The 13,841-nt window shown below is 41.9% G+C and overlaps 1 protein-coding gene across 12 annotated transcripts in view; it reads right to left on the bottom strand.

Moving 5' to 3' along the window:
• Positions 1 to 13,841, bottom strand: part of mef2a (myocyte enhancer factor 2A) — a 173,228-nt gene that overhangs the window by 101,307 nt on the left and 58,080 nt on the right. For all 12 annotated transcript variants that reach the window (XM_033050205.1, XM_033050212.1, XM_033050204.1 and 9 more), the window contains one exon: positions 1,280 to 1,468. In XM_033050205.1, coding sequence (XP_032906096.1) covers positions 1,280 to 1,333 — 54 coding nt within the window. In that variant the 5' untranslated portion in view covers positions 1,334 to 1,468. The remainder of the gene's footprint in view (positions 1 to 1,279; positions 1,469 to 13,841) is intronic.

The following is a 13,841-nucleotide window of genomic DNA, read 5'->3' as shown; positions in this document are numbered from 1 at the left end:
AGTGTTGTTTGTACAGCTATTCCAGCAGAGGAATAAAGCTAATGATGTACTGATTGCAGCCCCTGTATTTAAGAATTAAGAAGCTCTGTGCTTATATATTAAATTGTGCACTGGCACAATAAGAAGATTTACAGAGTTAATTCTGCAAATTATTGGTGCACAATTCCCCTGGACAGCTTTCTATTAAAAAAAACGTGAATATATATTTACTTAATCAAATTGAAGGCAAAAAAAACAACTTACTTATGGAGTGGCACACACACACTGCAGTCACAAATCAGATTTGAACTATGAATTTGAAATTGAGACCACTTCAGAAACCAGAATTAAGATTGTGTGTAGGAAGGAACTGCAGATGCTGGTTTACACCGAGGGTAGACACAAAATGCTGGAGTAACTCTGCGGGACAGTCAGCATCTCTGGAGAGAAGGAATGGGTGACGTTTCCGGTCGAGACTCGAAAAGTCATCCATTCCTTCTCTCCAGAAATGCTGCCTGTCCTGCTGAGTTACTCCAGCATATTGTGTCTATTTAAGATTGTGTACATAGGAGCAAAACGCAGCAAGCCTGACTCTAAATCCTGGTACCAGTAGGAATAAGGCATAACGCAATATCAATTTGTTATCATTAGCGACGCACACCGTATTGAATTTCAGCTATTAAAAGATCAGTGGAAATATTTTCCCTGGTTGCTAGGTGTGGTGGCATGGTAAACATGAATATGAACCCACTGATGATATAAGAGCCACATTTACCAGCCCAGTATCACCTTTTCATTTTTTAAAGTTCATTCATGGCATTGGATCCACGTCGACAAGGCCAGCATTTGTTGTTCATCCCTAAATGCTCTTGGGATGTGTTGGTGAGCCACCTTCAGAAACCCCCTGCAACTCTCCGTGAGTGTAGCCATTAGTTTTAGAGTTCCAGGAGGATGAAATGACAACAGAGACACAAGGAACTGCAGATGCTGGAATCTTGAGCAAAACAAAAAAGTGCTGGAGGAACTCAGTAGTTCAGGCAGCACCTGCGGAGGGATCGGGCAGGTGACATTTCGGGTTGGGACCCTTCTTCAGACTGTGGAAGGATCCTGACCCAAATCATCATCTGTCCAGTCCCCCCACAGATGCTGCCTGACCCGCTGAGTTCCTCCAGCACTTTGTATATTGTGCGACTGAAGTGACAACAATGTGTGTTCAAGTTTGGATGTTGGGTGACTTGGAAGACGAGGTTAGAAGGATACGGACACCCATTCCACACAGTTCCACAACCCGTGCCCTTACCTGTCTGTTGCGTTCATCCATGATCCTTGTAATCTGAATCTTTTTCCGCCCCATCTTCACCGTTCCTTTTCCAATATATCAGCGTGGAATCTTGGCTTTGTCAGTACTTAATGTTCTAGTGCATGGTAGAACCTTCTCTCCTTAACTATCTTCCTTCAGACGTGCTCAGCTTATTTCCTCTTTTAAAGCCTAGAGCAAGTAACAAAAATAACAATGATGATGCATGCATTCACCTGAAAAGATATTTACAATGCTGACTTACTAACAAATATTTACAGTGCCAACTTACTTCAAGAAACTTCACAGCCCTTTTTATTAATTTTATGGACAACAGAACAAATTAAATCTGAAATGAATGCTCAGTGGCAGAGAAAATAAACCAGCTATAAACACAAGTCAAGAGATTCAAGAGTGTTTAATTGCCACATTCACTGGCAATGCAACAATTACATTCTCGCTTGCTGCAGCTTTACAGGGACATTCACACACATTAAAGATACAATAATCAATAATGTAATAAGTTAATAATCAGCAATACAAGGTAACCAGACCATAACAGCGCAAAGTAAAAACTAAGTCCACAGTAGATGCTTCTTCTTCTTCTTGTGTGTGGCATGCACAGCCTAAAGTTGTAGGACAACTTGTTCTATTTGATCTAATTTGATTGTGCACGCCGGGTTGATTGCATTCGTCGAAACAGGGCGGACCACATGAAGGTTGCAATCTCCCACCCCCACAGTAGATGCTAGATGCTGGGATAGATTTATGGTTAGTGTTGGCCTACGTTCAAGAGCCTGATGGTTGCTGGTAAGCTGTTCTTGAAGCTGGAGGAACGGTTCTCAGGCTCCAGTACCTTCTTCCCGATGGTGGCAGCAAGATGAGAGCATGGCCTGCGTGATGTGGGTTGGTGATGATATAAGCTGCCGTCCTGTAGATCCCTTGGATAGTGAGGAGGTCAGTACGTGTGATGGACTGGGCAATGTTGACCAAGTTTTGCAGCCTTCTTTGTTCTGGGCTTTCAAGTAACCAAACTAGGCTGTGATGCAACGTATGCTCCCTGCCAGGTACCATTAGAAGTTCAATAGTGTGTTTGGCAACATACCAGATCTCCTCAAGAAGAGAAAAGCAGTATTGACGAGCTTTCCTTATGATTGCTTTGATGTGCTGGTATTGAGGTAACACAGACGCGGGAGGATTGATTTGATGGAACACAATCAATAAAATAACTGAAGGTGTTAGATTGCCGCAGAGAAGATTTAAAGATAATTTATATAATTAAAACATTGTTACAAAGTATTTGGAAACAAATCTGCTTGGATGTTGGGAAGTGCCAAATGAGGGGATTGAAGCCTTGGATGATTTAGGATATAAAGCTTAAGAAGTTTGCTTTTAAAAAAAAAAAACAAAAGGTATGAAATTCATGTTCATAAGTTATAGGAGCACAATTAGTCCATCAAGTCTACTTCGCCATTCAATCATGGCTGATCTATCTTTCCCTCTCAACCCCATTCTCCAGACTGCCTTCTCCCCATAACCCCGACACCCTTACTAATCAAGAATCTATCTATCTCCACCGTAACAATGTCCACCGACTTGGCCTCCACAACCTTCTGTAGCAATAAATTCTATAGATTCACCACCCTCGGACTAAAGACGGTTCGCCCTCATCTCCAAACAGAGGAAATAATTAAAGCAAAAACAGTATCACCATTTAATAAATGTTAATGTTTGAAATTTGATTGAAAATATATTGGCATGAAATATTGCTGCCTTTTACCAAAAGTGCATTTTATCAAGGGTTCTTTCTCCATGATCTTTTTCCGTGAACCTTGACAACACTTCATAAGGAGGTAAAGACTGTGGAATACTGACATCATTGGTGCTGTGAAGGAGTACAATCTTCTATCATCTTAGTTAGTATACCTTTATACCAAACATTAGTTCCATAAGCATATTTTATGTGATTTTAAGGCAAAGAACTGAACATGGGAACAGAAGGAACAGAAGCGCAGTGGTAGAGTCGCTGCCTCACAGTGCCAGAGACCTTGGTTCAATCCTGACTACGGCTGCTGTCTATACGGAGTTTGCACGTCCTCCCTGCGACCTGCGTGGGCTTTGTTCAGGAGCTCCAGTTTCCTCCCACACTCCAAAGACGTACAGGTTAATCAGCCTCATTAAAATTGTCCCTAGTGTGTGTAGGACCGTGTTAGTGTGCAGGGATTGCTGGTCAGTTGCGACTCGATGGGCCGAAGGGCCTGTTTCCTCGCTGTATCTCTAAACTAAACCGCAGTTTTCTGATATTTCAGATTTTTTCATATGTGGCCATTTCAATCTCTTCTTTGCACCCTGTAAAATGTTGGGAGCATTAATTTACATCTGTGCCCTGCCCTCCCGGCATGGTGGATCAGGATTATTTAATACACCTGCTCAGTATGATTCATGACACCAAAGCTGCTGAGCGTCGGGGCTTTTCCTACATCCGACTTCTGTCAGCAAACAGCAATGCAAAAGGAGAAGTCCGAGTCAGAAAGTGAAACGCAAAAATAAAAAGCTGCAGATGTCAGAAAGAACTAGATGTTGATTGTATAATAAATATAGGGCAGGACACCAACAATCCAACAATAGACACAAAAGGCTGGAGTATCTCAACGGGTCAGGCAGCATCCTTTGAGAACATGGATAGGTGATGTTTCAGGTCGGGACCTTTCTTAAGACTGACCCAAAACTTTACCTATCTACTTTCAGCATTAGAAATGTTGCCTGACCCGCCGAGTTACTCAGCATTTTGCGTCTATCTTTGGTATAAACCAGTATCTGCAGTTCCCTGATCAGTCTGACGAAGGGTCTCGACCCGAAACGTCACCCATTCCTTCTCTCCAAAGATGCTGCCTGTCCCGCTGAGTCACTCCAGCTTTTTGTTTCTATCTGCAGTTCCTTGTTATTAGATTGCTCAGGGCACTTTGGCTACTCTGCTGGTCTTAGAGCATTGAGCGCAGGAACGGGCCATTCGGCCCACAATGTCTGTTCTGAACACGATGCCAAGACCAACTTTATATCTGCCTGTACATAACCCATATCCCACCATATTCATATGCCTATCTAAAAGTCTCATAAACGCCACCTTATCAAGTGCCTCTACCAACACTTAAATTGGTTTTTTAATTTTAAAATTTTTTTGATTTTAATTTTTTTAATTTTAATTTTAATTTTTAACTTAACTTGACTCTCTGAATAGCCGCACAAGAGTTCCTATGTGTGTAAGCACAAATGGCAAATAAAGTTTTTGACCTTTGACCTTGACCTTTGACACCCTGCCACCATACACTCCAGCCACCCATCGCCCGCTCTTTAAAAAACTTACCCTCCACATCTCCTTTAAACTACTCCTCCCCCAGCCCCCCTCCATCTTAAATCTATCCTCTGTCGTATTTGATATTTCCATCCTGGGAGAAAGGTTCTGACTGTCCACCCTATCTGTGCCTCTCATAGTTTCATATACTTCCGTCATGTTTTCCCCTCAAAACAGTCCCACAGAATCTGTTACACCTGCCTGCAGAGCAAAAGAGCATAAACTTAAAAGCCTCTTAGGAAAAAAAACCAGCAACTTGAGATTTATCTCTAATCTTTAAAGTGTGAGGAAAAGCCCTGAACTTTTGACACAGCAGAAAATGTTCCACTCTCACACCCCCGTTGCCTCCATTCACAGTTCAGTTTAGCCTTCACTTCAATAAGCTGATCCAGATTACTTGGCTTCTAAAAATAAATTCATGTTTTAAAAAATAAATCAGTGGGTTCCTGAATGGCATTTGTGGAGATTATTTATACGCTGCAGACACAAAAAGCTGGAGTAACTCAGCAGGACAGGCAGCATCTCTGCAGAGTCCATTCGGACTGTAAACCCCTATCTCACCAGGGACTAACTCTACTGAATGTTTTTCCTTCCATTATTTATTATGTAAAAGAATATGTGTGTTATGATTGTGTTTATAGTTTGTTTGGTTGTTTGGTTGTTTGTCTTTTGCACAAAAGTCCGCGAGCATTGCCACTTTCATTTCACTGCACATCTCGTATGTGTATGTGACAAATAAACTTGACTTGACTTGAGAAGGACTGGGTGATGTTTCGGGTGGAGATGTGAAGAAGGGTCTCGACCCGAATCGTCACCCAATCCTTTTCTCCAGAGGTGCTGCCTGACCCACTGAGTTACTCCAGCAATTTGTGTTTGCCAATGGATAGGTGATGATTCAGGTCGGGACCCTACCAAACAAGTCGTTCCGGTCCCAACCCTAAATGTCACCTACCCAGGTTCTCCAGGGATGTTGCCTGACCCGCTGAATTACTCCAGCCGCTTCTGTCTTTTCTGTGTAAACCAACATCTGCAGTTCCTTGTTTCTACAGTACTGTCGAGAACCCCAATGGGCATTTTTATTTTTCACTGTTCATCAGCTTCTTCAGCCAAAGCAAGTTCAACTGACATTCATTAACAACCAGCAACAAAAAATAACTACATTTCACAGGGACTTCTTCACTGCTGTCAATCTCAACGGCATGCTTGCAACACCACAGTTCTGTGATGTTCATAAACTATAGCACAATGGGATTGTGAACAAACGTCATTTTAACAGACAAGATACATTTTATGTACGAGTCCGGGTCAAGATGCAAAGCAAACCATTGACCCGACTTCCCTTTTGCCACAGAGAATGCAGAAACATGGCCATGCTGACCAAGTTGGCCTATTGGGCTAATGCCATTTGCCTGCATTTGGCCCCTAGCCCTTTAAACCCTTCCTATTCATGGGTACACAAAAAAGCTGGAGAAACTCAGCGGGTGCAGCAGCATCTATGGTGCGAAGGAAATAGGCAAATAAGGTATGCCTTCCTATTCATGTATCTGTTCAAATGTCTTTCAAAAATGGTAATTATATTGCTTCCTCTGGCAGCTCATTCCAGATACAGTGTACCCTCAGAGTGAAAAGGTTCCTCTTAAACCTCTCCCCTCTCACCTTCAGCCTACGCTCTCTAGTTTTGGAATCCTCCACCCTGGGTAAAAGACTGAGCATTCACTTTATCTAAACTCTCTGCAAGGTGGCAAAGTGACCCAGAACCTAATTTAGAAGGATGGCAGTTTTGGGCAGTTACTCTTCTTCTTCTTTCGTTTGGCGGGCACAGCCTAAAGTAGTTGGACAACTTGTTCTATTTGATCTTCCGTTTGTGCACGTCGAGTTGATTGCATTAGTCGATACAGGGCGGACCACGTGAAGGTTGCAATCTTCCACCCCCGGGCAGTTACTCGATCACAATGCAAAAAAAAAAAGCTCAAAAGTTAGATGAGATGAAGAAGAAATATAGGTGACGTTTCGGGTCGAGACCTTTCTTCAGGGTCTGAAGAAGGGTCTCGACCTGAAACGTCACCTATTCCTTCGCTCCATAGATGCTGCCTCACCTGCTGAGTTTCTCCAGCATTTCTGTCCACCATTGATTTTTCCAGCATCTGCAGTTCCTTCTTAAACATGAAGAAGAAACATGGGCGAGAGCCCAAACTGCTCAAAAAGGATAAAGTAGAAATACCAAGTTTTTATTTGGCCAACAGAATTGAATACTGCTCCACAGACCCGTTCAAGAACTGGTGAGAGAGTCTAGGACCAGAGGTCATAACCTCAGAATTAAAGGGCATTTTTTTTAGAAAGGAGAAGGAACTTCTTTAGTCAGAAGGTAGTTAATCTGTGGAACTCATTGCCACAGAGGGCTGTGGAGACCAAGTTGGTGGATATTTTTAAGGTATAGACAAATTCTTGATTAGAACCCATGTCAATGGTTATGGGGAGAAGGCAGAAAAATGGGATTAGGAGGCGGAGATCAGCCATGATTGAATCATTCGGCCCATCGAGCCATGATAGGCTCGATGGGCCGAATGGCCTAATTCTACTCCAATAACGTGTGAACTTGTGAAGAACAGCCCAAAGGATTTACAGCAAAGCACAAAGTACTGGTGGAACTCAGATGGTCACTGAGTTTCTCCAGCACTTTGTGTTTTGCTCAGAACTTCCTTGCATTTCCAAAAGTTTTCATTGCTTTGTAAGTATTATTACTTATTCTCCGTTTGGTGATTTTGTTGAATTTCAGTTCAAATTAAATTTATTTTTAATGAGAGAGGTTTTGGAATAATCCTAGGGCACATTTTGTTCAATCCTAACACTCACTTATATTGTGAGAAAAGAAAATGTACGTCAGAGAACATGGGCAGGGTTAAAATAAAAGTGTCAGAATAGTTGGAAGGGGAACAGAAACTTAATATACAAGGAAAGGCATTTTTCTAAACTGGAAATTGATTTTGGCACAAACAACAATGTGGACACATAGCCAGAAACAGGTTATTTAATTGGTTTGGGCATTTTTCCCAACGCAAGTAAATAATTGATGAACAATTTTATACTGTTCTACTATTGCCCTCAATTACAAATCAAATACCTCACAAAAGCAACCAAGCCCTGATCATAAGTACACACACGGTACATGAGTAGGTCGGTTCAGATGGTTAATCAATTGAAATTAAGTTATATTCAGATAAACCCAATAATATGTCAGAGTAATTGGTCAAATATATCACATGAGATACAGACAAATACAACCTGTCTTAACATTCATTTATTTTCATTTCCACTTCATCTTTATTACAGTTACAGTTTAGTTTATTGTCACGTGTACCAAGGTACAGTGAAAAGATATTGTTGCGTGCTATCCAGTCAGCGGAAAGACAATACATGATTACAATCGCGCCATTTACAGTGTATACATGGTAAGGGAATAACGTTTAGTGCAAGGTAAAGCCAGTAAAGTCCGATCAAAGATGGTCACCAATGAGGTAGATAGTAGTTCAAGACTGCTCTCTGGTTGTGGTGGGATGGTTCAGTTGCCTGATAACAGCGGGGAAGAAACTGTCCCTGAATCTGGAGGTGTGTGTTTTCTCTTCCATACATTTTGCCTGATGGGAGAGGGGAGAAGAGGGAGTGGCCAGGGTGCGACTTGTCCTTGATTATGCTGCTGGCCTTGCCGAGGCAACATGATGTATAAATGGAGTCGAGAGCTTTCAAGAGAGAGCTAGACAGGGCTCTTAAAAATAGCGGAGTCAGGGGATATGGGGGGAAGGCAGGAACGGGGTACTGATTGGGGATGATCAGCCATAATCACATAGAATGCTGGTGCTGGCTCGAAGGGCCGAATGGCCTTCTCCTGCACCTATTGTCTATTGAGTCGATGGAAGAATATGGAAGTTTCTCTTACAAACACAAAAATTTGGTTTGAGCAATACAAAGAATACATGTCCAAGAAATTTGTACCATTAGGATGCATTGAATGTATTTGCAACTAGCTGCTCATCACATCTAATGGAATAGAATCTGTTCCTACCTAATAGATTATTAGAGCATATAACAGCACAGGAACGGGCCCTTTGGCCCACGAGGCCCATACCGAACATGCCAAGATAAGCTAATATCATCTGCCTGCATGTGATTAATATCCATCCATTCCACTCCATACCCATTAGTTTTAAAACACTTTCACCAGCCTGAATAGGCTAGGTACAAATTTGCATTCAACCAAGTTAATAGGCAACAACATCCAAATGATTTTCGGCACACAACAGTAACTCCGCATATCTTGGTGGCAGGCATCCAGTAACTTTACAGCCTTTCATCTTTGATTTCAAATGGACGGAGAAAACACCTGTTAGTTCAATACATCTGTCACGGGAGGTAGTTAAGGCAGGGACTCTCACACTGTATAAGAAACATTTACACAGGTACATGGATAGGACAGGTTTAGAGGGATATGGGCCAAAAGCAGGCAGGTGGGACTGGTCTAGATGGGACATGTTGGTCTGAATGAGCAAGTTGGGCTGAAGGGCCCTTTCCATGCTTGAAACAACAGGCCTGGACAAGCACAAATCAATCATTTAAAATATTTCTTTTAAAACACACACTTCTAGGACATTTTGTGGCAATGATTGTGTTAATGATTTATCTTGCATTGTTTATTTTCATTGACCATATGTTTTACACCAGTTCATGCAAAGGGATAGCTAACCAATTAATATTAGAATCACCCCCGGCTAAACAGAAGACCACATCATGTGATACTAGTACATAGGGCAGCACAGTGACGCAGCAGTGGAGTTATTGCCTCACAGCGCCAGAGACCAGAGTTCGATCCTGACTACTGGTGCTGTCTGTACGGAGTTTGTACATTCTTCCTGTGACCGCCTGGGTTTTCTCCAGGTGCTCCGGTTTCCTCCCAAACTCTGAAGACCTGCAGGTTTGCAGGTTAATTGGTTTCTGTAAATTGTCCCTAGTGTGTAGGATAGAACTAGTGTACGGGTGTTTGCTGGCTGCCAGTGACTGGGAGGGCCGAAGAACCTGTTCCCGCGCAGTATCTCTAAAGACTCCTGTAGCGGCGCCTGCTGGTGCACGCAGATATCGAACCTGGCGTTCGGAGGCCGCGGTCACGCGACTCGGGAGGGGCTGCTGTTTTCGCGCAGTTTCTGCAGTTTCGCTTTCGTGCCGCAATTGTTTTGCTGACCACCGTTGTGATCAGACGTGTATGCAGAACCTGTTTGCCAAGGAGCGAGTGTTCAATAAAAACCGTTCAGAAAACATAGTCGTCGTTTCTGCATCTGCTAAACGACATTATTTTATTTCAACCAGTACATCAGGACCAAACGATGATTGTGGAAACAAGTAAATGCAGATGCTAGTTTTCAACAAAAAATAAACCTGCTGAAGTAAATCAGTGGGTCAGAAAGCATCTCTGAAGAAGAATGGATAGCAATAAGTTATTCAGGCTAATAGAGTCCAATAATTTAAACCTAACCCTCCAATAAATCTATTCCTTTTCACGTTCTTAACAAACCACTGAACGCATCAGGAGACTGGGCATGCAGACCTGACTGGACTTTAGAAATGGCGCCAAAAAAAAACCAATTTACAGAGGCCAATTAACCTACAACTTTTTTTTGTATTTCTTCGACTGGTTTAAAAAAAATATATATATTTTTGTATTCTTTCCTTTCGCCAACACGGATAAATTTCTCTTGGGTGTCAGCACTTTAATGTTCAGCATTTGAGAGCTAGCCTGCGTGACTGCATTTGCTGACTGATGTAGGGAGGGCTCAGGGCCTTCCCTCCACGCCACACGCATGCTCCCCAGATGCTAATGAAAGCAATACCAACACCTGTGTACCACGGGCAGAATCCTCCCAAGTGTAGCGCACCTCTTCAAATGAATCCACTGGTACTTCAAGACTGAAAATGGACGGCATGGTGGTGCAGTGGTAGAGTTTCCCTCTCAACCCCATTCTCCAGCCTCCTCCCCATAACCCCTGACACCCATGCTAATACATCTATCATTTGCCAGATTTGGTCCTGCCCCCATCTTTTTTACCAACTCTCTGACTCTTAATACAATCATTCCGAAGAAGGGTCCCGACCTGAAACATCGTCTATCCATGTCCTCCAGAGATGCCTGACCCACTGAGTTACTCCAGCACTATGTTTTACTCGAGATTCCCACATATGCAGTTCCTTGTCTCCAAGGCAAGTTGTGTGCTTAGTTTAAAATATATAAAGAGAAAAACTTTGTGCAAAGGAATTGGCTGTAACAATTTGTTTGATAATACATTGGATGCAAAGTTCAGAGCAACATAAGATTGATATAGCCAATTTAAGCAATTATGTTTTGACTGATATGAACAAATAGGATTTTATGACATTATTTCATGCTCCCTTGTTTCTCTTAACTGAACATCGCTTGGGAAATGCATTTTATTGGAACACTTTGTGATAACAGCTTTTTTTTTTTCCAGTGAGTGCAATCACTTACACTTACAGGGACCCGGAATTTAAGTATTTATGCATAAAGCGTGCGATTTTTGCAAAATGCAAACAAAACAAATATACAGCCTAAACAATCCTGACTTATACATTTAGACCAAGTCTACATGGCCTGAATCTTTTATAGTGACCTACAGATCCTTTCACCAAAATGCATCTCAGCCCATAATTGTGGATGTCACTGTTGCTGCCAGAGACATGGGTTCGATCCTAATTACAGGTGCAGTCTGTACGGAGTTTGAACGTTCTCCCCATGATCGTTTGTGTTTTCCCCGGTTTCCTCCCACACTCCAAAAACGTACAGGCTTGTAGGTTATTTGGCTTTGTAAATTGTTCCTAATGTGTAGGATAGTGCTAGTGTGCGGGGTGATCGCTGATCAGCGCGGACTCAATGGGCCGAAGGGTCTATTTCCACGTTGTATCTCTACACTAAACAAAAAAAAGTTGCAGAAATAGTCTTGCTCCCAAGTTGCAGAACCTTTTTTCTTATTTCCCGTTTCCATGGTTCCTCAGAGGCTCAGTTCATATTACCACCAGAAGCAGCAGAAAATAAAAAAAAACATTTTTCTGGTCTTTGTTCTTTGTGATTTTTTGTTTCGCTTTTCTCCTTACCGATATCTGCCCCACTTCTTCATGTCATCACCATAAGGACCTTACAAATTCAAAATCTCTCCCCAATTAAGACCCCGAAAGAAATATATGGAGCAAACTCAATTATTTCTCCTTAATTTCAATTACTTCCATCTATTTGAGTTTATTCTAATCGGAATCCAAAGAAAACTAGCAGAATGGGTCTGAAGACAAACTTCTCTTCGGTAGTGCCAGAGGCAATTCAAGGCCACGTTAGTTTTTTATGACACGCAGCTAAGATCACAACTCTTCCTAGCACAGAAGAAAAAATCAATTTCCTTATCTTCTGAAGAGATGACATTTTGAAGACAATCTGAAGACATTCTGGTTTTGACAAAGAAAGGACCATCTCTAAAGTGATCACAGCAGGCCCATCACTCGAATAATTATAGCATTTAAGTATTTGAATTTAAGAGCCCTACGTGCCGCAATGTTCTCAAGTGTTTCTTGTGAAAACATCTTGTTCAACATTTATGCAAAATCAGTACAATCTCTGGAGTTAACAGTTCGAAAAATTCAGAAAACTCAAGGGTTTATTTGCACTGATAATTATGTCTATGGTGACAGAATAGAGCATCAGTATATTTAATTAGTTTGGTGAGAAAAAGGGGAAAACATGAATTCCAGACAGTTTATGAGAATGATACAATGCATTTATTGTACATTTGCATATCACCTCTTCAGGTAATTAAAAACCTGGTTCTTCCCATCAATCTTATTATTCCACTTAATTCCCTGTAACCTTAGATTATTGTGTTCGGTTCTGGGCACTATGTTACAGGAAAGATGTTGTCAAGTTAGAAAGGGTACAGAGAAGATTTACAAGGATGTTGCAGGGCTAGAGGGTCTGAGCTATGGGGAGAGGTTGAATAGGTTGGGACTCTATTCCTTGGAATGCAGAAGGATGAGGGGTGATCTTATTGAGGTGTATAAAATCATGAGAGGAATAGATCGGGTAGATGTATAGAGTCTCTTGCCCAGAGTAGGTGAATCGAGGACCAGAGAACATAGGTTTAAGGTGAAGGGGAAAAGATTAATAGGAATCTAAGGGGTCACTTTTTCACACAAAGGGTGGTAGGTGTATGGAACAAGCTGCCAGAGGAAGTAGTTGAGGCAGGGACTATCCCAAATTTTAAGAAACAGTTAGACAGGTACATAGATAGGACAGCTTGAGGGATATGGACCAAACGCAGGCAGGTGGGACTAGTGGAGCTGGGACATGTTGGCCGGTGTAGGCAATTTAGGCCGAAGGACCTGTTTCCACACTGTATCACTCTATGACTAACCTATTTGCTGTCATATCCACAAACTCACACGTTCTCCTACCCCTACCTGCACTCTGGGCAATTCGTCATGACCCACCAGCACATCTTTGGGATGAGAGATGGAACGTGAGCACCTGGGGAAAATCCATGCGTGAATGGAGAGACCATGCAAACTCCGCACAGACAGCACCCAAGTTAGGGATCAAACCAAGTTCAATAAAACTTTGCAGCAAAAGCCCTAACAGCGGGTGCCACTGATCTATCCATAGTAAAATAAATCTTGAGGTCTATGTGGTAACAAAAAAACTCGGATAGATTCTGAAGTACACACAACTGCAGACAATATGAAATCTCTTGATGCAAACTTTACTTTGTTTGAAACTGAAAAGTGCAACACGTGAGTTGTACATTTGACACTTCAGTTCCCCAGCTCCTTAAGAGTGTGACTTTAATACAATTTCATGATGTAACCATTGCTTGTTCACAAACATCAAGTCTAGATTATTTAATTCAGGTTTTTTTTAATCCATCTCTCTGTCCACAACGCTTTAAAACTGACCCTCTTGTCTGCCCCTGGTAAATAAACTGACCTTGTCACATCCAGAAACCAGGGCATCTTTCTTCATCCTATTCTCCTTTAATCTGCCATGACAATAAGCTGATTATTCAGTGAACACTTCACAATCCTGCTGGTTAAAGTACCATGTTATGGAAAATGACTCGACTTCATTAATTTTAGTTTTGATATTATTCAAAGTTTTAAGCTTATTCTGAAAAA

This window comes from Amblyraja radiata, chromosome 34 (assembly GCF_010909765.2).
Source record: "Amblyraja radiata isolate CabotCenter1 chromosome 34, sAmbRad1.1.pri, whole genome shotgun sequence".
NCBI lineage: Eukaryota > Metazoa > Chordata > Chondrichthyes > Rajiformes > Rajidae > Amblyraja > Amblyraja radiata.
The sequence above is the reverse complement of the archived record's forward strand: the minus strand, read 5'-3'. Positions and strand labels throughout refer to the sequence as shown.